The sequence below is a fragment of the Polyodon spathula genome, chromosome 3 (genome assembly GCF_017654505.1).
Source record: "Polyodon spathula isolate WHYD16114869_AA chromosome 3, ASM1765450v1, whole genome shotgun sequence".
Classification (NCBI taxonomy): domain Eukaryota; kingdom Metazoa; phylum Chordata; class Actinopteri; order Acipenseriformes; family Polyodontidae; genus Polyodon; species Polyodon spathula.
Genome location: NC_054536.1, coordinates 62,037,578 through 62,062,675, shown reverse-complemented (window position 1 = coordinate 62,062,675; position 25,098 = coordinate 62,037,578). Strand labels below are relative to the sequence as shown.

The window sequence follows — 25,098 nt, the reverse complement described above, 5'->3', positions numbered from 1 at the left end:
CAACTCCAAATAATCAAACATTCTGAAGCCCTGAACTCTGGCACAGCTGTTGGTCTTGTGAGTAAAGTTTGGTTTGACGTCCAGTCACATTTTAGACGCAGGGGAAAAGAAGGAAACACAACTACTGGCATATTTTTGTTATAAAAGCAGATGAAAACAGAGTTAAGTGACACCATGACCTTTAACAAAAGTACAAAAAAAAATCACAAAAATCCTTATGAACAGAACAAAGAATGTCATCGCGGATTCATGTTTGAAGAGCCTGAAAATCACTTGTGTCCAGTAGCATCACTAGAGAAGAACTTGTCCATACTTCCAGCAAATCGGCCTGCCTTATCTTCTCCCTAACAAAGAACACAATTTGTTTAATAATCATGGTGTATGGTATAGACTGAGCCAATGGGATTGAATGACCTAGCAACAATGTTGCCTAGAATATGCAGAAAGGCAGGCACCAGACAAATATACACAATCATTGCATCCGCAGTACCTTAATACAGAAACTGGCCAAAGGTGGATTGCAAACGAGAGAAATGATGTCCGTCAGCGGTCACAGATCAGAGTGCTCCCTGCAGAGTTATTGGGAACCGTCGTTAGAAAAGCTTGACAGAGAAACTCACAGCATCGCCAAACAAAAAAATGAGATCAGATAAAGGCAACCCCCCTTTCTGCAACAATTGACAGTCACTTTGGCAACATTCAAATTTAATGTCTATGAACACAAAATTGCAACTCTGATAAATCTTAACTAAGTATCAATAGTTCATAGGAACAATTTTCTGTTGCGAAAGGTTTTCCTGCAAATTTCTTAATAAATCTTCAGGAACTTTCTATTTCTCTTGTATTTATTTATTTATTTATATTTACTTTAGTAAATCCGTTATATAAAAACATTAAGGTACTTGGGGGCGTGGGTTGACATGTATATTGTCACTGCTTGGTTGGTTGCAACGCACCAAGCAATGACGATATCCGCGGTAACACACGCCCTCTCGTACCTTAATGCTTATTATAGGCGGTCTTCCATAACTTGACTATTGAATTACTAATGTTATTCCTGTTTTCATAAAGAATAGATACAGTAATGGGTTTGCTTTCTGTAGTGGCCTTTGCAGAAAACTATTTAACGACAATGGTGAGTATACAGTTCAGTAAGTCCATTTGTCCATTTTGCAGACTTTATAACATGTGTTACCTTTATTGGGTGTTTTTAAGAATACATTATTCAGCTATTACTCCTTTTGTCCTTTTAGCAATTTTTAATTCACATTGATCAGAATCTTCAAAAACTATGCATGAGCAGCTAATATGAAGTGCTGTAGTAGCTAATCCATCACATTTATCCAGTGGTTCCTAACACGAGGGGCGCGAGATGCCTACATTTTTATTTATTTAAAATGTCTGCCTGACATGATGGCACAGGTTGATTCTAAGACTTGCACAGCAGTGTGCGTCTGTTGTATTATATATGATATATATATATATATAAGTTCGCGAATATATATATATACGTGTGTGTGTGAATATAAATAAATGAATTCTGGTACATATGAGGAATATTACTTTTGCTCATCTATTTGTCATTCTAACCAGAAAACCTGTAAGTTGCATTGTATGTGGGTGCAGCCGTTTATTTGGCCTGATTATTTAGGTTTGCAGTGTTTTATAGTGAACCATTGGTGGAAGAAAATGACATTTTACTCAATTTTGTATTTGTTATGGTAAGTTTTCTTTTAAGTAAGTTCAAAAGCAGAATGACGTCACATGAATATCAAGATCATTTGCACCTGTCGGAATGAGCTACTTTAGTCTAACATAATCCTAGTTTAAGTGACAAGTACTGGTATGTAAGGTTCCATTTAGTAGAATGTGTTGATGCTTCTGTACTACTGGTCATACTGATATATTTTTTTTTTTTTTTAAGTAACTATTTGTAGTAAATAACTGAAATACAGTAGGCTAATCTTTAGGGGGAAAAGTTGACACCAGCATCTAGTCTTGGCTTTACATTTACAGTTCTCCCCAAAAACTTGCTTTTCACACATTTTACTTGATAGCCTTATGCTAACCATTACTTACCTGCATCTGTACTTTTTAGGTCATCTCTCCTGTATGGGGTACATGATATAAGCCTGTATTTAATTGAACACCTAAACCTGGGAAGCTGAATGGAAACACAAACGCAACACTTATTACCTGCTGGTGATGCACCATGTACTCTATATAGTTTTGCATAATCTATACAGTCTCGTTCAATTGCAGCGATACTTGCGAAGACAACTTTTGCATTAACTCAATCTAATAACTGTAAGACAGTTAACACTGCTGCACGTGGACACTTGGTCGTAGTATACTGGGCAAAGCTACCATAAGACTTTGTTTAATCTGTTTCTAGATGAGAGAATTCAATTTTGAAGTCACTTCAGCTGATTTAAATCTTGATGCACCTAAACATGGGGATAATTAAACCTTTCAGAAAAAGTGTTGTCTCTTTTTTTTTTTTTTTTTGTTTCTTATAATTGAATGCATTTTATGGTTAAAAGTAATAGATGTTCTGCTTCTTTTTTGTAGGTTTTTCCTCTTGCTGTGAAAAGGAGCTGGGACAATGTTTTATGCCCACTTTGTCCTAAGCAAGAGAGGGCCGTTAGCCAAAATTTGGTTAGCGGCCCATTGGGATAAGAAACTCACCAAAGCTCATGTGTTTGAGTGTAATCTGGAGAGCAGTGTGGAAAGCATCATCTCCCCCAAGGTAAGACCAGGGGTGTGCAGGGGACAAAGTGCTAGAAAAATCTACTTGTCTCCTCCCTGTCGCACACAAAAAACACACAAAAAAGTAGACTAACTTGCAGGATTTTGGTGTTAAAGTGAATACAGTCAATCAATTGGTGATTTAACAGCGGCAGATGTAACCTTGTATCTTGACCCTGTGACCCCACCTCTCCTCACCAAATTTATAACATACAGGTGCATATCACTTATAAGGGACTCCAAGGGACAATGGAAATCAGTAATTTATAAATGAAGTACTTAGTAAATACAGTTTGAAATAATGTACGCAACTGCGAACATAAGTACCTTATATATAAATAATACAAGAAAGCTTAACTGCCAAAGAACGGGAGTTTATTATTTGTACAAAATACATCCCTGTGGGCCGTACAATGTAATTTGTACCATTTTATGAATTTATAGTTGCTAAATGTAATTTAAAATTGTATACAGTATATATTTTAAATTTAAACTGTACAATGGCTGTGCCAACAGAAACATAAAATAAAAGTAAACAAACTTTCCTGCCTGACATCACAATTGCCGGCGTGACTGTGTCGTTTACTGTCCTGGCTGTACCTTTTATAGGGATGTGCTTTTGGTACATTTATGAATGTTAAATGCTATGCTAGTGTCAGCATTTAAACCATATCTAAATACACACTTGTTATATTACATTCACATGTGTACCGACAGACAGCCCTGGTAATGTTTTAACATCATAAAGACTTAACTATAAAGTAAAAAAAAAAAAAAAAATAAGTACGTACAGACCAAAGTATATATTGAAATTAGGACTGTAACGAATCCTATTTTTGATCAGTTAATTTATGGGCATTAATTGATTAATCGTGATCATTATTAAAAAAGGTAACGATCTTATAGCGGCTATCCTGCATGTAATACTGAAAAAAAAAAATCAATAGAATCTTAAAAAAATAAATGCTCAGTGGGAATTTGGTCTTTTTAAAATGATTAGTATTTTTTTTTTTTCTTTGTTGAAAAAAAACTTACTTTTAAAATCGTGTTTATTGGGTCGCCATCTAGAGCATTCTGTTTATTATGTTTATTTATTATTCCCCATTTAAAACCCATGTTTGGCAGGGACATGGCTCCTCAATACTTTGTAAACAGAACTCTGTTCTAACCGGATCCGTTATAAGTGGAGTGCACCTGTGCTTTAAGGACATGTTTCTTTCAATGCAGTTTGGAACACATTTGCTGGTACTTTAAGTAACATACTAAGAGTATAACTATGATAAGCAATACTTGACGTTATTCAAATATAATAGCTGCTTCCTGTTTTTTCCACTCTTGTCTCTAAGCTGAATCCATCTCCTGATGTACAGGTGTTTTAGTTTGTTACGTCATAGATACAAAATCATTGCCAACTGTTATTGCTGCTTTATGGAATTCTGATTTTTTTTCTTGACGTTCTTTGTTTTGTAACTGCTGAACCCCAGATTTTTAAAGGATTTGTGTATAACCTGTCAAGTAATTTAAATAAAAATACACTTTGTTTATTTGCACGTAACTGACCTTGCTTGCGAGATGTACAGTATGCTTGCATTGCAGCAGCATCAACTGCAGCGGACAAAGCTTTATTTAAGTCACCATTCCAAGCAGGTTATTGGTTACATTTTACTACTACAAAAAATGAATACTAATAATATGAACTTACACTTGTCAAGTGATCCCAGCGATTGGTTATGCCCAGCGTTTCCCTCTATGCTTTTTAGATAGAGAAACTTGCTGTTTTGACTGAGAAAGGGTCAATTATCAGTGAGAAACCATCAGCCACACATTAACCCTTTTTTAATATATTTTTGTTGCATTGTCATTTTGAAACAATATTCCAAACAGTTTTACAATTTACTTTAAATTTAAACAAGACATTTATTGTCCCTCTCCCTCTGATTTTGAATCATACTCTGATCCTATGCAGCCCTGTCTGTTTTCATAGATGTAGACTGCATGCTTAATTGGTGGCCTGCATAAAATTGCTTGATTCTACTGCATAAAAAACTGGCATCTGCACTACCTTCAGTTGTAACATCTTTAGGGTTACTGATTGTTCCATTCTAGGGAATACCAAATTCCGTTTTTCAAAAATGGCCAATTCCATTTATTCCCACTTTTTTTTTTTTTTTATCAACGTATTAAGTATGGCATTTGAACATAAATATAATGTTGGTAGTTAAAATAAATAAATATTACCACTTTTTTTTTTGCCACTCTTGTTGCTGTAATAGTAAATAAAGCACCTGAAGACACTTCAAACCTGTCATGATGTTTATAGACATCTTGGTTCATTGCTTGCATTAAAATAAGCAGGAAAACCTAAGAATTATTACAACAGTTCAGAAAACCAAATGTCCAGCACATTTGTGAGAATTATATTTACAGTTTTCCACTAACATGGTATTAGTCTACAAATAAAGGTGTTTTGAAAAGACATGTTTAGTTTGTTGCTGGCATTTGCAATAATAAAAAAAAAATATGAAACAGTTTGGTAACAGTCCAGCAATGTCATGTGAGAGTAATCCTATGTACAGTACTTCATAAGTTAAGTTTAGCATTTTACTGGCATTCTAATAACCAGGATAAAATATGAAACGCTGATAAGCCGTGTTGACTGACTCAGCCGTGATTTTGCTCTGAAACAAGTTCATTGCTATGTATTACCAGATTGTAATTTTTTAAATAGCGTCTCTTTTAATGTAAATGCTTAATTAATCCTCTCAATTGTTTCTTTCCTAATTCTGCTGTGTTATTTGCAAGATTTGAAAAGAGGCGTGTCTATCGACAGAATGTCTTTATGAAACCAACCATGTGTAGTGTAGTGACTACATCCTTTACACAGTAAAGTGATCAATTTCCTTTAAGGATTGTATAGCTAGAAAAATTGTTTTTCAATTAAACGACCATGGTTTACAATTGCTAATTAGAGGCAGGTAGCGTGGAAAGAAATTAAATAAACAATAATGAAATACGCAATTAATTTAGCTGACTTGCTTCGAGAAAGCTCTGCCTTGAGCGCAGTACCTTTAGGTCTAAGTTTTTCCGCATAGAAGAATGCAGTGCTTTGCCGTGGTTGCGGTCTTATTTGCGTTTTTACGACTGGCATTATGATATTTCATGTATTGACTCGTACATGATCACATGAATTGCACTATCGGACGGTCCTCACAGATAATCAGATTTCTTTTAGCTCTGTCTTACTGAAACATTGTATTTTTTCGATGGTGCAGCCACCATGTTGAGTTTCAGCAAAGACATGGAGTGAAGTCACAAGATGAATAAACTCGCAAAAAAAATGGGCATGGAAGGTCATCTATAATTACTATACACTTAAATGTGTATTTTCGACTAATGTGCTGATTTTACATTTTTACCAGTTTCAAAACGCTTGATTTCTGAAATGGTCATTTTTTTTTTTTTAAAGGGAAATAAAACAAAAAACGTCAGTGTAAGGAGTTTTGTTTGTTTACCGGAGTATTTATACTTCTAAATAATGCAGGAAGATTGTGCTTCACTGATTTTTTAGTTTTCCTTTATACGAGTTCAAAACTGTGAAGTTCATGAGCAGCACTATGTAGAGGCAGAATCGTCAAAAGTCCTGCTTCGTCCACCCTGTAAAAGTAGATTCGTAGGTCCCCGAGCGAGCTCTGCACTGTAACGTGCATTTTTACAGAGGGAAATCAGACAATCGGCTGCAAGACAAGCATATTTGTGTCTATGTTAATGCTTTGTAAGAATTGTCTCAAAATAATAGGTTTACCTCGAGAGGCTGGAGTCTCGATTTGATGTTGATACTTATGATAATATCTTGCGAAAGTTAGTAAACAGAGTGCAAAGGTTGTTGCGAGTTACTGCGAAAAATGTGCACATTTTAGCCTTGGAGGGAACGCTGGTTATGCGTCCATACCAGTGTCCATGATATAAGTTGCTTGCACTGTTTGCATTCAAACTTTTTTTTTTTTTTTGGTCATCTGGGCATTTATCAAAAAAATCCCAAACAGCAGAGGGATTTTGAGAGATTTCTTTCAATACAGCTTACGCTATACAACGCTTTGCTGTCAAGATGGAGAATGAAGAAATTAAAGGTTTGCTTCTGGGTACAAGAGCTGGAGCGGAGAGGGGCCGACGGTGCTCTGTTTTCGAAATAAAAATTTAGTGTTAGCATATATTTTGTATGTTTCAAGTATTCTGCTGTACACTAGGCATTCAGTACATATTTTACTGAAGCAATACAGACACTAGAGGTACAAGCCCGCTGCTTTGGATACTATACCCTGCTCCATGTACGGCAGCGGTGCTGGAGTTGCTACGTATAACGATTTGGTAGCAGATTTCAGTAACATTTGTTTACGTAATATGCATTATACCATTTGCCATTTCTGGGTTTCTTTGTAACCAATAGAAAGATCCACTATTTCCCCACAGCTAGCCAATCAGAAGTGATAGGGGTAGGACATAAGCACTTTTTAAAATGTTTGTGTGGGTGCTGGCTTCCGCAATTCAGTTTTCAGGAACTTGCATGGCTCTCTAGAAATATACCCAGAGTGTCTTTCTAGAAGCAGAACGAACATAGGAAAAATAAATTAATAAATAAAAACGACTTATCTGACGGGCAAAGTATAACGGCAAAACTTGTTGTCCCGCACGCAAGTCTTGTCCAAGGCATCGGGCGATATGAATTGCACACCCCTGTAAGATCTTTCATTTGTTTCATATTTAGTCATTTTGAAGCTTGTTGTATGACGGTCTATGAATTAGTTTAGCATTCAGTGCTTGAATTATGTTTTAAATGCAAAGGATTTTACCCAAATTGAATCCAAAAGGTCTATTGGAGCTTGAGTCTGTAATAAGTTTGGAGAGGATTTTTTGAAAGCTTAATGCAGTAATTGTGTTCACCATTTAATGTGACATGGTGACAGACACTATATGGTGCATAATGATTTGTATTTTGACCAGTAATTGTTTTTGATCCAAGTTTGAGCTGTTCATAGTGACATGTTGACGTTTTAACTTAGTTCAAAATATGTTTCATAGTATATTTAACGTTTTCAGGTGAAAATGGCCCTGAGGACCTCGGGCCATCTACTCTTGGGGGTTGTAAGAATCTACCACAGGAAAGCCAAATACCTTCTTGCAGATTGTAATGAAGCATTCATCAAGATCAAAATGGCTTTTCGCCCAGGTAACTGTTAAACACACAACAGTTGTTAAAGCTTGTATTACTGATTTTTATTTTGCAGGTCAGTCCTATGTCAGACCAGGTCCGACATTAGTTATTCCTTTCTGGTCTGACATCATCAAAAAACACGGCAAGCACAGATCTCTAGTCAGTTTTTCTCCGGAAAAAGTCGAGAGAACCTTTATTTGTCGAAGTGAGACTGGGAGAGTCAAAAAAAAAAAAAAAAAAAAAAAAAAGGCTGATCAATACACTTAGTCCCTTCACCATGGACATAAACAAACAAGAAAGTTGTTTCCACATCTAGCGCTCAAAGAATATCATGGACATTTGCCAAGCTTTTTGAGATGTTACAGTAATAAAATAATGACTTGGATAGTATTATTGAGGAGTTTGGTGACAAAACGAATGATCAGGAGATGATTTATCAGTATGCACTACTATGAAGAGAGATGTGAAAAACACAGCGAACAAGGGGCAGGGCTGAAGATGCAGTACTTGGTGTCCTGTTGATATGCAGTGCCTTTTTAAACCCATTTTACTATGAATAAAATTAACTTTAAACAGTGCGCGTGAAAATAAACCGCGCATATGAAAATAAACTGGACCTGGCAAGCCTGACAGGCGCTGAAATAAATGGACCGCAAAGGGTTAAATCTTGTGCAAGTTCCACATAATATATCACTTCTCCACGATGTATGTCTGAGATTACTCAGTTAGTACAGCTGCCAGTTGGACAAGTCTGTCCTCCGATCTAACCCTCAACTATTTATTTTCAGGTGTGGTGGATTTGCCTGAAGAGAACAGAGAGGCAGCTTACAATGCAATCACACTGCCTGAAGAGTTCCACGATTTTGACCAGCCCTTGCCTGATCTAGAGTGAGTGATGTAGAATGTTTGGAGAAGAATACAGTGGACTGTCATTGAATTCAAATGTCTAATGTTTGTCATTGAATTCTTCTAAGTTTTGTTTTGTTATTTCAAGTGGGAAATGCATGCTATTTTATGCATGGTGTACAGAGATTACATTTGTTGCATTTTTTAAAAATTTGTTTTAGTGATATTGACGTTGCACAGCAGTTTACACTGAATCAGAGCAGAGTAGAAGAAATCACCATGAGAGAGGAAGTGGGAACCGTGAATCTCTTGCAAGAAAATGACTTCGGTAAGAAATCTAGGCCTTTTGTGTATTTAAAACAAAACAATAAAAACATACTGGGTGTTTTCATTTCACATTGATTGCTTACAAGACTTTACGCATAAGTTTGGGCTTATACTCTGTTAAACTTTTAGAACATGTTCACACTAAGGTTAATTGTTGGACTGAGGTTTGTGTGGACTGTTGTGCTTTGCATGTAAGCCCAAAATAAGATATACCAGCTTTTAATTTTAAAACAACTTTAAACTAATACAGAGTTCAATTTGCAGCTGATTTTGGCATGGATGATCGGGAAATGATGCGAGAAGAAAGTGCATTTGAAGTTGACATAATAGGCACTTCATCCAATCTTCTGCTTGAGCCTGACCCCAACACAAGTCAGCTGAACGATAAGACAAACCACCTGGAATATGATGATCAGTATAAAGATGATACCTTTGGAGACAATCCCATGGATACCAATGATGGCGGGATCTTGGGTAGGTTTTAGGCCTTTGTCTCTATTTGTAAGTTTTCAATTTGTTGTCAATTTATAGGTAAGATTGACTACTCAAAATACATTTCTTAACATTGCTGAACATTGGTTAATTCAGTTCATTTGTAAATTGGCAGAATACACTGCCTACAACCAGGAAACACGTTATTTATATATTTTATTTCTCTTGTCAGGGTGTCAATAAACCTCACGGGGGGGGGATTTAAATAAGTACATTATTTGTGTTCACTATCATTTGTTTTACAGTTGACAAACTTCTGAATGAAGATGGAGGCATTTTTGATGACCCTCCTGCTATGACAGAAAGTGTAATGATGCCCCAAGAACATGCACATGACGACGATGATTTTGATATGTCACGTAAGTGTTTCTGTGTACTATATAATTGGAGGCAGACAAATGGGTTACTTTGAGCTCTGACTTAATGTTTGTCATGGGGTGCTATGATTTTTATGGAACTAGGTAAAAGGTGTGTATAAATGTATTGCACTTACATATTTTTATTTATCTGTTCGTCCAGTTGTGGTAGAATGTGGTTATGAGTTCTCAGAATACAGTAGATGGGTTGACTTCATTCATAACAGTGATGGTTCTGATTTTGTTTTAGTAATGCTGTGGAATGTATGTTACTGACATTTCTTTTAACAAGCTGGGGGACCTGATAGTCCAGACTCTGTGGATCCAGTTGAGCCCCTTCCAACTATGACTGATCAGACAACTCTAGTACCCAACGAAGAGGAAGCTTTTGCTCTGGAACCCATTGATATCACTGGTGAGTGCTTCCAAGCATTTATGCTTCAAGAATGAGATCCTGTCTTTAATATATGGGTGGTACTTTACTGATTTATTGGAAGTGTTCCGGCAGATTTGGTTTAAAGTTGAATTGTATTGTACAGTTAAAGAAACCAAAGCTAAAAGGAAGAGGAAACTGATTGTGGACAGTGTAAAGGAACTGGACAGCAAATCCATCCGTGCGCAGCTCAGCGATTACTCCGACATTGTCACAACGCTTGACCTTGCTCCTCCAACGAAGAAGCTTATGATGTGGAAGGAGACGGGTGGTGTCGAGAAGCTGTTCTCGCTGCCTGCACAGCCACTGTGGAATAGCAGGTTACTTAAGGTACTGACCAATCACAACCTTGCTTTTAATGCTAGTGCCTCTATCATAATCTTTCATGGCTTTTGATATGCTTTTAATGCTTATTTCTGCAGTTGGGCGAAGGACGTGGTTGTTGGTACTTCCCAATACTATGTTCTGTTGCTGTTACCCTTTGCCTTGTGCTTTCTCTAGATGTTTACACGCTGCCTTACTCCACTGGTACCAGATGAATTGAGAAAGAGGAGAAAGGGTGGGGAAGCAGACAGTCTGGATGAATTCCTCAAGGAGTTTGAGAATCCAGAGGTGCCAAGAGAAGAGCAACTGCAGCAGCGAGACATCATTGGTGAGAGCACAATTGCATTTTAAGATCGCTAAATGCTACAGTTACAAATTGAAGTGGCTAGGTATTGATATTCTGGTTACTGGCGTAAAAGTAATCATTCCCTATTGGTTTAGACAAGTGCAACCTTCTATTTTTTTGTTTAACACTTTCAGGACCAATCATTTCAGTGGGATACTATCCCAGGACCATGTGTTTTTTGGCTGTATTTGACTTCTATAAAAATTCACTAAAAATCTGTTTTTTACAGTAGCATCTTGGAAATCATGTCCTTTTTTTCAAATGTAAAGTGTTTTTTATTCTGCAATCTGTTTTGTGTTGCATGTATAATTCTATGACCCTAGGGACCTTGCAATACTTCCTGAAAGTTTTTTTTATTGAAATGTTGTTTGGGCAAATTACAAGACATTGTTTCACCTGAGTGAAATGACATAATACACATTTATTCTCAGGGGCTAATTTAAAATTTTATGTATATATAAAAAATACACATACACACACACACACTGAACAAAAATATAAACGCCGCATGTAAAGTGTTGGTCCCATGTTTCATGAGCTGAAATTAAAGATCCCAAAAATTTTCCATATGCACAAAAAGCTTATTTCTCTCAAATTTTGTGCACAAATTTGTTTACATCCCTGTTAGTGAGTATTTCTCCTTTGCCAAGATAATCCATCCACCTGACAGGTGTGGCATATCAAGAAGCTGATTAAACAGCATGATCATTACACAGGTGCACCTTGTGCTGGGGATAATAAAAGGCCACTCTAAAATGTGCAGTTGTGTCACACAACACAATGCCACAGATGTCTCAAGTTTTGAGGGAGAGTGCAATTGGTATGCTGACTGCAGGAATGTCCACCATAGCTGTTCCCAAGGAATTGAATGTTCATTTCTCTACCATAAGCCGCTTCCAATGTAGTTTTAGAAAATTTGGCAGTACTTCCAACTGGCCTCACAACCGCAGACCATGTGTAACAGACCTCTTTTTCATTTGCCATTTTTTTTAAATTGTAGTGCAGATTCTGGTGATGGTAAATAAGTGCAAGGTGTTTTTGTCATTTCTAGTGAATACGAATTTTTTGTATCTGAATATGTAAAAATATTAGTTCAGATATTTGTCCCAACACTAATATTACTGTCAAATACATTGTATTTACAGCGCTTTTGATGTCTTCTCGCCACTGCCAAAACTTTCTCCACACTAAATGCCTATCGACATCGCACAAAAAAAAATATCAGGAAGTGAACGGTTTACGTGAAGTCTTATCATTTTCGCACAGAAATGCAGCTACTGTGCAGTCTGAAACGTTTTAACAACTGTGTAAAATACCCTTTCATACAGCATGAAATTGCGCAATCTATGCCGGGGTAATACCGTCATAACCCTTTCACACAGCCAAAGAGATTGCGCGAGTACAACTTTCAAACCTGGCAATCAACAGACTGTTCTCGTGCGATCTGAAACGCTGACAAGACCTTGCACATGCATGCAGTGCTTAATTTGTAAAGAAAGAGGTACCGAGGCTCAAGCAATGACAATAATACTGGCCCTAAGAAGCTCATATTCAAAATCATAACACGTTTATTTGAGAGTATTGTATGTACTTGTGTTAGATGTTTACAATCACATATTCTACATTATATACAAAGTAGTAGTGTGCAGATAAATTTAATTAAAGGCAACTGCAGTACAAATTAAAAATAAAAAAGCCTGTATGCTTGTTTTTCATTTAAATGGTTTAAAAAAAAACAAACAAATTAAAAGGCATTCAGAGGAACTCCAGAAGGACATTGATGAAAAGACGCATCCCAACATGAACATTGGTTTGACCCACGGTTTGCACTATTATCAGCGATATGTATGCAACAGAAGCTGCTGGTAGATTACAAAAACGATTAATTAAACTTAGGCTAGGTAGTTGTTAACTTGGTATGTTTTTATTCTCTAATCGAATTATATTCATTGAGAAAGGCAAGAGAGCCAGGTTGTTATTGTTTTTGTTTAATTTAATATAGCAGGCTAATGTTCCTATTGAAGTAGGCTACAATATATTTATTTTCATTAAAAAAAAAAAAAGTATACATTGCTTGTATCTCTTCATGATGTTTTTCAAATCAAGTAAGCTTATTTGTGTATTTAAAAAAAAAAAAGTTGCAGTCGGTGTCATCTTACTTAAAGGCACTCTAGTTGAAATTGTAAGTAATTTTAAAGTAGGCTACAAACGTGGCAGCAGACTGTCTTGCTATAGCATGCACGCAGATTTAATACAACTGCTGAGATTTTAAAAAGAAAGCAGCATGAGATTTAACTACAGGTACCGGTGCTATGACTCTGAACACCCAAGGGTTCAAATTAAGCACTGCATGCACGCACCTTACCTACCTATGCTTTAGTGACGTGGCATGTTGACTTTGAAACCACACCCACTATAGCGCTTTCACATAGGCAGTTATGATGGTTCAGTGCTGTCTCTGGACCACCTCGCCAGCCTCTGTGGTAGCCTTTTGTTTAATGTGTGATTCTAAAGCTAAATGGTGATCGATCATATTTTCTCCAAAGACACATTTAAGATATGCAAAACAATTACCTAAATCTGCATGTACAGTTTCTTTGGGAAATACCTAGAAACGCTCATCGGACGAAATATACTTTGATTTTTTGTTTGCCATTTCTACTATTTTACTTCCAATGCAGCAAACTACATTTTAGCAACCTAAATGAAAACAATGCAGCAATGACTGTCCCACCCCCTACTGCACAGTACAGGTCACAGAAAAGCAGCACTGATGGGCTGATTACAACTTTGTCATTTAAATAGTAAACAACCATGTTTACCGCTTTAGAGAATTTTTTTTGTAAGTGTTATTTGTGGACGTTGTTTGTTTGTTTTTTGCTTAAGTGCAGGACGGCAGAAGGAAGATACGTAGTTTGGGTTGCTTGCGTTGTGCAGTATTTATTTAAAGGAGGTTTTTTTTTTTTTTTTCTCTCTCCGTACTTGTCTGGTATGTATTGGCCCCTAAAGGTGAATTTCGCAGTGACATCACAATTTCTGCAAAATTGCAATTTAGGTAGACCCCTAGTTATGTTGGTACATGACCTCTCTACAAAGTAGTTTGAGTCCCAGTGGATGGGGGATTTGTTTATTTTACAAGTCCAATTGGGAATATTACTGATACTTGTGATTGTCATGTAAGATGGTGCCGGTTATGACTTGTACATTTTTGGAAACTAGGTTTGGACATTTCTTAGCACGTTATTGAGAATCTGGGGGTACATGGACACGTTTGTCGTCAAACATATTTTCCATGTGTTCCACAGAAAGTATTGCTGAATACGTGCTTTAACATGAAACTGAAATGAGTATCTTTTTTTTTTTAACATTTCAGATCAGACTATTTTGGAAGAACCAAGCCGTCTGCAGGACTCTGCGATGGAGGGCAGCAGGACCACCCTTGATGAGTCTGTTATGCCACCACCGCCACAACAAAGGGGACAGAAGTGCAAATCCCAAGAGCCTGAGCCAGCCCTGCCTGTAAGTAGAACTAAACAGCAATATAAAAAAAAAAAAAAAAAAAATGTATTGCTTGAAATATTCACATGCCTTCCTGCAAAAGTGCTGTAGTCACCAGAGATGTCATTTTGTCACAATTCATGATATTTAACTTTTTTCGTTGAGAAAGATTCTCATTCACATTTCCAGCACAGTCAATGGAGTGTCAACAAGATCTGGTTGTTTTCCTCAGTATAATTGTTTAAAACTTGATGGGCCAAAGAAAGGTTCCTTTCTGATGAAATGTGTTCAGCAATATCAGTGTATACCATAGGTAAGGATACGATTTTGGCACAATAATAATAAAGACCAATAATATAAAGACTATTGCTTTTGAATGCTGGCAAGTTTAAATGTTATTTTAGAGTACAAAACTTAAAGGTCCTTTCATACCAATGTGTTTTTTTTTTTTTTATAAGAATACTGTACGATGCAGACTTTCACACTGGCTGCGTAGCGAAACGATGCCGAATTAGCATCGAGTTTTGTCATTTCGGCAACTGCCCCCAGCCACCCGGCAAAGAAAGATTCTTTTAACAGATACAGTATATTACTAATAGAGTGAATTACCTCGGTTGCCTTTAAGAGCAAAAGTGCACCACCATTGAGCCACCCGTTGCCATGTTTATTTAAATAACTTAAATACTTTCTGCCAATGCTAGTTTATAGCAATGGTACTCAATAAAATATCAATGCACAAGGTTATTTTCATCATGGGTTAGATATAGTGGTTAGAGTAATGTGGGGGGGGGGGGGGGGGGGGATAGTTTTGCTGCGTGTGTGGAGGAGCGAGACTCTTTTACTGGACTTTTTGGTAGAGAGAGATTAATAGAGTGGTTTTAACCGCTATTAAAACCAGTCCTGGTGTTCCGCCACTGGAAACCCAGCACACCGTTGCTCCGTTGTTGTCAGAAGTGGAGGCGAGGCACGCACTTGGAAGCTAGCAGGGCAGAGTGTAGAAATGCAAAACTAGACTCTCCCAAATAATTGGCATAGGCAAAACTAGATTGACCCAGCATCGATGTTGAAGCTTAGGACAAAACTAGACTTGCCTGGGCTAGTCCTGAAATTCAGTGAAAACTGTTGAAAAAACTTTTTCAAGTTCTTCGGGATTTGCCCAGTAGCCCTTGGTGAAACTAGATTGGCCCCGGCAAAACGAGACTCGTAGATCACTGGGTTTTGCCATTAAAATATATAATATTGTATTTTATATGTAATTGCAGTATTTGGGGGGAGGGGGGTTTGGTGGAGGCGTGCTGATGCTGATTCAAAAAGTCTTTTGGGTCCCGACCAAATCCTTCAGTGCATGTGTGCAGCCCTGGTTGTGTGTCTTGCTAATAATTTTGCATATTAAAAATAAATAAACAAATAATATTTAATCTTTGAAATAGACCTTGATACAAAGTGAGTCTCTGTTGTTTTGACTGCTGTGTAAACCGTGTTTGTGCCGTGCTGTAGCTTGGTGCTCTCGAACAACAGCCCGAACTGCATCAACCACCACAGCTAGAGATCCCATCTGTGGTGCTCCCGCCAGAGGAGCCACAGAACATCACTGACCTGATCCCCGAGTTGGACATCCTGATGGAAAAGGGGAAAGAAAAAGAGAAGGATGATGAGGAAGAGGAGGTGAGGTCTTCAGCAAAGCACTTTTATACAATTTTTATGGATTCAAATTTATTTTCTCTCAAAAGGATTAATACAGTTTGTGCTCTACTAGGAAGAAAATCCAAATATATTGTATTAAAATATTGCCCAGTTTTCCTTGTCATTTAAAATGAGACTTAAATATGTGTTTGGCATTATTCAATTATGGATACCCCTTGTTTGGAGCATTTGCTGCCATCTTGTGACCAAGTGAGGTAACTTATACACCGTTTTAGTGTACATCCCATGCCAGCCATAAAGTAGTCTGAAATAACAATAATAAAAATAAAAAAAAAATCTCTAATCCTTGATACTTATGTATTTTATGGACTGTATGTAATAAATAGCTTTTAAATGGATTTATTAAAGACAATTAATGCATGTTACTATGCAAGTCTTATCTTTAATATTTTGTCTTATTTTAGGAGGAAGAGGTTCAAGGAGGTGACCAGGACCAAGAGGAAAGAAGATGGAACAAGAGAACTCAGCAGATGCTTCATGGCTTGCAGGTAAACTTGAACTCTTACAACTTGTTTCACAGACCTTGATTTAGCATTAGTCTTTGATTACTTTCCCTAAATTAAGAGTAGTTCAAGATGAGCACTAGAGGGTGGGGTGGGGTTCCCGAGTCGCTCACCTGGCTGAAGTGCAGTGGTGTGGTCCGCATTGGAAGTCATACAATACAGGTTTGCATCCTGGCTGTGCGAATTGAACCATCCACAAATTCTCAACCGTTTTCACCTTTTATAATAATGCAGTATTGAACAATATACATGTATCCCTACTGTGATGAACGATGATGACTTGTGCTGGCTCATGGACACCACATTGACATGATTGGTCTTTCAAACATAATTCACTGTAGACCATCACTTTACCATCAACAAAGATCCAAATAAATTACACCTTGCAGCTTGTTCATACAGCACTAGTGTAAATCGCACAAAGTTTCCAGTACCAAATGTATTGTAAATGCGGCATATTGACTGTTGTGTTGAGAATGTGAGTTCTCCTGCAGCACAAATGTTTAATTTTAAATCACAGTACTAGATATTGTATTTTGGGATTTGTAATTCCCACCCAGTCATTTTATCACATTGAAGATCAAGGCAGTGCAGCCATATTTCTACTTGAATCTGACATAGCCATGCAGTAAATTAAGAGGTCAAAGGCTACAGTAACTCTGGAAATAGTCAAGTGCCGTAGCAACAGCCTGTTGGTCCTTTACTCCTCGTGAATACCTACAAATCCACTGCAAGTACTGTACTATTTCAATTGTTAACATTTGTATTTACAACACGACTGCATTTTCACATAGTGGCTGGTTAAATAAATTGGCACATTGCACCAGCTCCAGTTGTGCTGCAAATTCTGTCTGAAGATTGTGTCACTGCAGTGGAAACGTACAGATCCCATTATAAAATGGAGAAGATTTTGCTGAATACAATGATTTTCTTTCTAGTTAAATGGGAAAACAATAACCCCCAATAGAAAATTAAAATTTGATGTCGCCTGTGCATAATAGTTGCACTGACCAAATGGGAGGTGGAATATCTAATCAAGAAGGTAGACCAACATGTTGGGGTGCATTTGGCAGTGAAATTGTACTTGATGCACTGCAGTCGTTTTGTCATCTGCTGTTTTTGTTGCAAATAGTCCTTTTATCTTTTTCACAGAGAGCTTTGGCCAAAACGGGAGCCGACTCGATCAGTCTTTTGGAGCTGTGTCGAAACAACAACAAAAAACAAGCGGCAGCAAAATTCTACAGCTTCTTGGTACTTAAAAAACAGCAGGCCATTGAGCTCACACAAGAAGAACCTTACAGTGATATCGTCGCCACACCAGGACCAAGATTCCATATTATATAAAAGTATAATTCTTTTATGGCTAGTGCATTTTGCTCTAGAAGGTTTTTAAGCATTTTCCCTGAATGAAGGGTTCCTCAAGGTCAATACAGATTTAATAAGGTTATTTTATTGTTTGGTTGTATAAAGTATTTTATTTTTTTGGATCTACTGTTAAACGTGTCTGGGTATTGGATTTTTTTTTTTTAATGAAGATTGTGTGAGCAAAACTGTTATTGTGTTATTTTTTGTAGCTCAGATGGAGTGTGTAATATTGGGATTTTAACTAAACAATTAAAGGTGATTGTCAGTAAGGCCTGGATCATGGCTGGCTTGGGGGGGGGGGGGACAAACATTTTTGCCTAGTCCATTCACGTAATAGATCATAGTTGTCCTCTGCGTTTTAATCAAGAAAAACGCTTCTCTGTGCAGAAGATAAGCACGTGTTTCATTACACATTTCAAGAATACTTTTCTGTTTGTTTAGCAATAATCTTCATATTTTTTGTTCCTAATATTGCATTCTCCTTGTAAACTACTTGTCTGCTGTGTTTTTTGTTTTTTAAAAAGGTGTTTGGAAAGTATTTTAAAGCAGTGAAATGTTTTTATTAATAGGAAAATCACACATTGTAAAATGCCACTAACATTTCCACAATTTGCAAGTTAAATACTTCAGTGAAGGTTCTTTCTTGGCATTTGCACTTTTTTTTTTGATCAAAAAAATGGTTGCATTTTCAAATTAGACCCATTTAACATATGGAAATTTTTTTCCATGTAATATTTTTAAAGTACTTTTTCCATTTAAAAAAAAAAAAAGATATCATGCAGCTTTTGAATTTTAAACAATGCCCCCCCCCCCCTGTTGTAAAACAAGTGAAAATAACACGTAGATACTGCCAGTTATGGAAAGGGTAATCATTTGTGAGCATGACAGAACTGGTTTGGTAGATGCAGTTGTTTAATGCATTCTTTAGTTCTTCACTTACTGTTTCTAAAATAGCAGCTGTGTTATGTAAAACTTTTTTAATAAAAAAAATCCTAAATCCATTTTAAGTCAGTTTCACAATATACTTTGATTTCATGGCTCCAAAGTGTATCTTACTATGTGTATATATATTTATACATATGTTTAGAGCTGTTTATCCGACTGTTATGAGACATGGTTGGTATTGGGAGATGTCTGACCATCCCTATATTTTCTTAATACATTTTTATATGTAAATAATGGGGAGAGTGGGGGAGAGAGAAAAGATCTGTCTGACTAGATACTGTACTTTCTCACATAACAGCTTCTTATAATTCACCAAATGGTTCTTGAATAAAAGTGTTTAAGTGGCATGAAACATATACTCTTCTCTCATTCAGTTGTCTTACCAAAATGTTCCGTTTAAATTATCATTTGATATTTTTATGCATCAAGTAGCTCATCAGGTTCATGTGCCATGATTGGGGATGTGATTTTGTCACAGCGATCACGAAACCTGTGAATATTTTGACATGTCACTCTGCAGGAAAGGAGCAGTTCACGTCTCTTGAATTGGTTTCAGTGCAAAGTTAAATTGGTTAGCAAACGTCAAATAAAAGTGAGTACTGACACAGAACTATGAAAAAAAAAAGAGGTGAAATTAAGTTCTAAGCAACTAGCAGAGCAATATCCCAAAAAATTTCATGAAAGCTTCAAAAAACCTCAAATTAACCAAAGCCTTTTGTGCAGAAAATATACTTCTGCATACACTTGATAATGCAAAGTCTAAAGGGAGGCTGGTTTACAGTTCTGGAGAAGCATGAACTCTCATTTTTCAGCTCTTGCAGTCTTTCCCTTGCGGTGTTCCCCTTAACTGTCAACAATATAAATGCAGAACAATTCTTAATCTTTTAATGTATATCTTGTAATGCCAAAATCACAGGTGTGTTTAAATCGACATAAATGAAAAGGCTATTGTAAAATTCAATTTACAACCAGAACATTTATTTAAAAAAAAAAAAAAAAAAAATGTCAATGTTCAGATATTTTTTTTTTTTGTTTACATGGGACAATGTATATGTGTTAATTTAAAGGTTAGCATTATTTGTGTTTAAGGTCTTTTGACTAGAAGTGTGTAAATAAAAACACATAATGGTGTGTTTACTATTGCACAGATATTAAAATATTACAGTGTATTAGTCAGCTGCTGAAACATCTCACGGATAACAATCTGCTTGAATCTTTAATCTGGTTTCAGGCTGCATCACAGTACTGAAACTGCTCTACTGTGGATTGTGAATGATATCCTGCTCAATGCTATTGCTGGTGTTCCCTCTGTACTTGTCCTCCTTGACCTAACAGCTGCTTTTGACACCATTGATCATGGCATTCTTTTTGACCACCTTCAGAAATATGACGGAATATCTGGAACCCAGCTGTCCTCTTACCTATCTGGAAGCATGCAATCTGTTTTCTATGCTGGACGCAGTGGCGTTGCAAACCCAGTCACTTGTGGTATCCCCCAAGGGTCTGTTCTTGGGCCCCTTCTCTTCAATATCTACATGCTTCCCTTGGGTCACCTCATCCGCCAACACAGCCTCATGTTTCACTCCTATGCTGACGACACCCAGCTCTACTTAGAACTCAACCCTGGAAGCCCCTCGCCCATGGTCTGGTTCTCTGCTTGCATTCAAGACATAAAGGCCTGGATGCCTACTAATTTTCCTCAGCTGAACACTAGCAAATCTGAACTAGTAGGATCTAAAACTCAACTTAAGAATCTAAATATAGCTGCCCTGAACTTCAAACTGTCTGATGCTGCCTTTCCCCACAGTATGAAGCCTTGGTCTACTTGACAGCAACCTCTCCTTTGATGCCTGCATCTCCTCCTGTGGTTAAGTCTTCCTTCTACCATCTTCGAAACATCTCCAGTGTCCATCCCTACCTTTCCCTCCCAAATGCGGAGATACTTCGTTATGCATTTGTCTCCTCTCGACTCAACTACTGCAACTCTATATTGTGGTATCCTGGCACCCACCACAAACTGACTGCAGCTAGTTCAGAATGCTGCTGCCAGGATCCTTACCAGATGTAAAAAACATGATAACATCACCCCGTCTTACCCAGCTGCACTGGCTACCCATAAAGTTCAAGATTATTTTCAAAACTCCTGCTCACCTACAATGACCTTCGTCACACAGGTCCCGAGTACCTCCTCAACCTGCTGACCCGCTATGTCCTTGCCCGCAAGCTGAGGTCCTCCAACTCTGGACTGCTTGTTATCCCCAAGCAGAAGTGCACCACACTTGGAGAATGCTCATTTGGCTTCATGGCTCCAACTCTGGAACTGTCTCCCAGCTTTGGTGTGTGATGCTCCCACTGCTCGCTTTAAATCAGCTCTCAAGACCCACCTGTTCTCTCTTGCTTTCCATGCTTTTTAAGCCTGATATCTGCTATTAGCTTCTGTGTTGCTGCTACTATTTCATGTATTATGCTATTATCATGTATTCTGCACTTTCCACTGTATAGTATGTATTATGCATTTCTCTATTTAAAGTACTATGGATTTTCTTGTTACTGCATCTTGTAAAGTGCTTTGTGATGGTGGTCCACAATGAAAGGTTCTATATAAAATAGATTGATTACATGAATAAATATATTTAAGTTCTAATCTTTGTAGCTGTGACCATTCTGAAATTGTCTATTTTCAGACTTGTGATTTTTGTATATTTTTACAGTGACAATCATGATGCATATTGTGTCCCGGCCTGTATATATTAATACATACCATATCATGACAGTATCATTGCACACCAAATGCCATAGTACTGAATGCATGAGATGTTTTAACGTAATTAAATGTACCTGAATGTCAAGTTCTGGTAATTAGTTACACATTTGGTGGAATATCATGGGAAACCTGATCATTACAATTTACTTCCTTCTGCTTTGTGATCAAAGTAAAATTTAAAGTAACAATTGAATGTGTTTGTTTAATATCCACTTGGAAGTTAGTGATTAATTTTGTAATTACTGAAATGTAATGTAACATTTGTGATATACTCTGTGCTAAGGTACTTTGATCTGCATTCAGGTGCAGTTCTAGCAGTCTTCGGCATGTAGCGAACACATACTGCATTTTGACAGTGCTATAAAAGGAAAATGTAATTAGATGATGCTGGATCTTCAACCTAAACACACTGATTTTGCCTCCTTTACATATGACTGCTGAAAGTATTTCAAAAAATTATTCAAAGCATTTTATTAATTGCGATTGGAACAATTCAGAGGCATAAGAGTTGAGGCTAGTAAATAAATAAATACATGTAATTTGAAAGTACTTATTCTCCTGTGAGCTTCTCTTGTAAATGTGCAACATTTTTTTCACTTGCACTAGCAGTGTCAAATGAAATCCGCATCGACTATATATATATAGCAGTATATATATCGCCTCTATATATTATCTATATATATATATATATAATATCCTAGATCTATAATATCGGGCATATATATATATAATGGTACCCGGGATCTGGAACATGGTTGATTCCTCACAGTGTAAAACGACCGGTAGACCCATCTGCCTTTTAACCAATGGAGAAATTTTTTTTCACAAAACCAGGAGAAATTTAGCTTCATTCATGTGTTTCATCTTCAGAGCTCCAATCTTACAGTATGGCACAGAATAATAAAAAAAAAAAAAGATCAACCTATTCTTAGACAAAATATCCTACAGTGAAAAATCTAGGTTGAAATCTAACACTAGTACATTTTGAGAGCATTTTGATGTATATTGCATATATGCAACAGCAGGTCATAAAACAAGTAGATAGTTATGCTGCAATATTTTTTGCAAATATGCTTGGTTCTCAGTGGATATAAATGAAGACAGTAAAACTACTACACCTGGAAGGGTTCCAGCAGAGTCCCTGGTGATCAATTGTCAGGGCAGCAACATAGCACCCTTCCCTTCCTCCTTCAACAAATTCAAGATCTAAAGCATTTTTCTAGGGGGAATTGCCCTAAACAGCTTTATTGGCTCCATATAAACTGTCCTGATGAATAAAGGAAAATTGATCCAGTTTTGGCAATGACCTTATAAAATAATGAACAAATATCCCCTCAAGTTGCTCTTCATTTGTATTAAAAAAAAACTAAAAACATTTAGGTTACCACTGCAAGTGTGAAATTGAGACAAGCAGGGAGAGGGGGTCAAAACAAATCCTGCTGCTGTGAACTACTTTCTTGGTGATCGCTACATTTTTCAGTGGTTTTTGTCCAATTCGAAAAGCCTTTCATACAAAACGTTTCCTCAGCACCCACTGCCCCCAAGTACTGTGTTGATTGGACAACAGTGAAGTGAGTACTTAAATTGATACTGCAGCTTTGTGCCTTGAACATATTTACATTGCAATCTTGCCTATGCTTTGAAATGATGTCTACAGTCTAATTGTAAGTTCCTTCAGGGATATGGGTCTTCTAGGGATTTACAAGTCATGGTAATAACCTGGCCAAGCAAAAATTTTTGCGTACTACAGCCCCTGATGACAAAAGGCAAACAGTGTGCCACAAAATCAATTCATATATAAGGAGCTGACAATTTAAAAGAATTATTGACTTTGTTGCCCACTCTTTTCTGTTTTCCAACTGACACTAAAAGACAAATATGAAAATGATTACCAAAATACTGTAGGATGCAGGGTTAAGTATAGGCAGCTCAGACATCAATGATTCAGTTGTGACGCTGGGGGTGGAAATCTGCAGTGAAGTCTGTGCTCCAGAATGACGCATAGTATCAAGACTTTTAAGACTGTTCTTCCCTAAACAGTATTCATGCAGAAGCACCTGCCAACAGAGCCCTCTTTCAAGTCTGTCTTGTGCATTTTGACTAAAACCATTACAAAATATTCTGTATGTCACAGATTCAATTCGATTTTCTAATTATTTGATTGTGTGTTTTCACTACTAGTATTTAAATTTGTCTTCCCACTACTGTAAAATCTGTCTGAATAAGAGGTATGAGAAATATCTCTGGCAAGGGGCAGATTAAATAAAGGGAGTGAAGTTTGGCCTCCCAGCAGATGGAAGTGCTAGCGAAGCTGATTTCTCAATCCTCCCGGAAGGAACCAGTGGTAAGCTGTGTCAGGTCGAGGTGGCCATCTTAGTGAGGACACATACACAGGTGCTTGAGGTTCCAAACTATCAATGCTCCAATTAAACAATGCCAATTATGAAGTGGTTTGCTATTGTGAGATTGATAGGAAGGGGCCTGGAGTGTATAGGTAACTATGTAAGTGAGACAACTCAGTTTGGCTGGGGAGGTGGGGTGGGACTGTTAAAACAAACAACATACTATTGTGTAAATCACTCTGCTATTGTCTCTGTGACCAGGACTGGTACAAATAGCAGACCTTGTGACCAAGAACTCTGTGACCAGTTCTCTTCAAGGCAATGCTGTTTATGCACTTTAACACCTTGTGTGCCTTAGCTCTCTCCCACTTGAACCAAGTATTGTTCACTGTAAATATTGTAAATATCACAACAACCTATATAAAGTACCAAACGTCTGTTTCTCCAAGAACCCGGACTTTGTGTGTTTTATTGTTTTATTACCTGATCTGACACTTACCGCTCCCAGTGCCCCTTTTTATTGTAGTCCATTGCACATGTTAATTGCTCAACAATTAGACTTAAAATGGGTATTAACATATAATGGTACTCCACCAAATTTTATCTAAATTGTTAGTTTCAGTATACATTATATATATAATAAAATAATAAAGCTGAATAATGATTAGCTATTGCAATTTAATACCTATATTGCTATGGGATGTATATATGTTTTAGCATTGATGCAGCAAGTTATGTACCAGCAATTTACCAAACATATCCTATGGAAGAATTGTACCTTTCTTAGTTAATTGTTATTGATGTATTCGGAACCTAATAATACTGGTATAATGTAATACCCAGCTACTTCATCAATTAATCATATTGCTACGATTATCAACCTATGACATCCTAAC

General features: G+C 37.0%; 1 protein-coding gene across 1 annotated transcript in view; it reads left to right on the top strand.

Annotated features, from left to right (window-relative positions):
* LOC121313278 (double-strand-break repair protein rad21 homolog) overlaps window positions 1–19,443 on the top strand; it is a 26,375-nt gene extending 6,932 nt beyond the window's left edge. Inside the window, exons 2-14 of the mRNA XM_041245647.1 lie at window positions 2,572–2,749; window positions 7,843–7,972; window positions 8,746–8,845; window positions 9,025–9,131; window positions 9,395–9,604; window positions 9,868–9,981; window positions 10,271–10,393; window positions 10,518–10,741; window positions 10,913–11,063; window positions 14,455–14,600; window positions 16,077–16,244; window positions 16,688–16,771; window positions 17,939–19,443. Coding sequence (XP_041101581.1) covers window positions 2,606–2,749; window positions 7,843–7,972; window positions 8,746–8,845; window positions 9,025–9,131; window positions 9,395–9,604; window positions 9,868–9,981; window positions 10,271–10,393; window positions 10,518–10,741; window positions 10,913–11,063; window positions 14,455–14,600; window positions 16,077–16,244; window positions 16,688–16,771; window positions 17,939–18,130 — 1,893 coding nt within the window. The 5' untranslated portion in view covers window positions 2,572–2,605 and the 3' untranslated portion in view covers window positions 18,131–19,443. The remainder of the gene's footprint in view (window positions 1–2,571; window positions 2,750–7,842; window positions 7,973–8,745; window positions 8,846–9,024; window positions 9,132–9,394; window positions 9,605–9,867; window positions 9,982–10,270; window positions 10,394–10,517; window positions 10,742–10,912; window positions 11,064–14,454; window positions 14,601–16,076; window positions 16,245–16,687; window positions 16,772–17,938) is intronic.
* The last annotated feature ends 5,655 nt before the right edge of the window (window positions 19,444–25,098 follow it).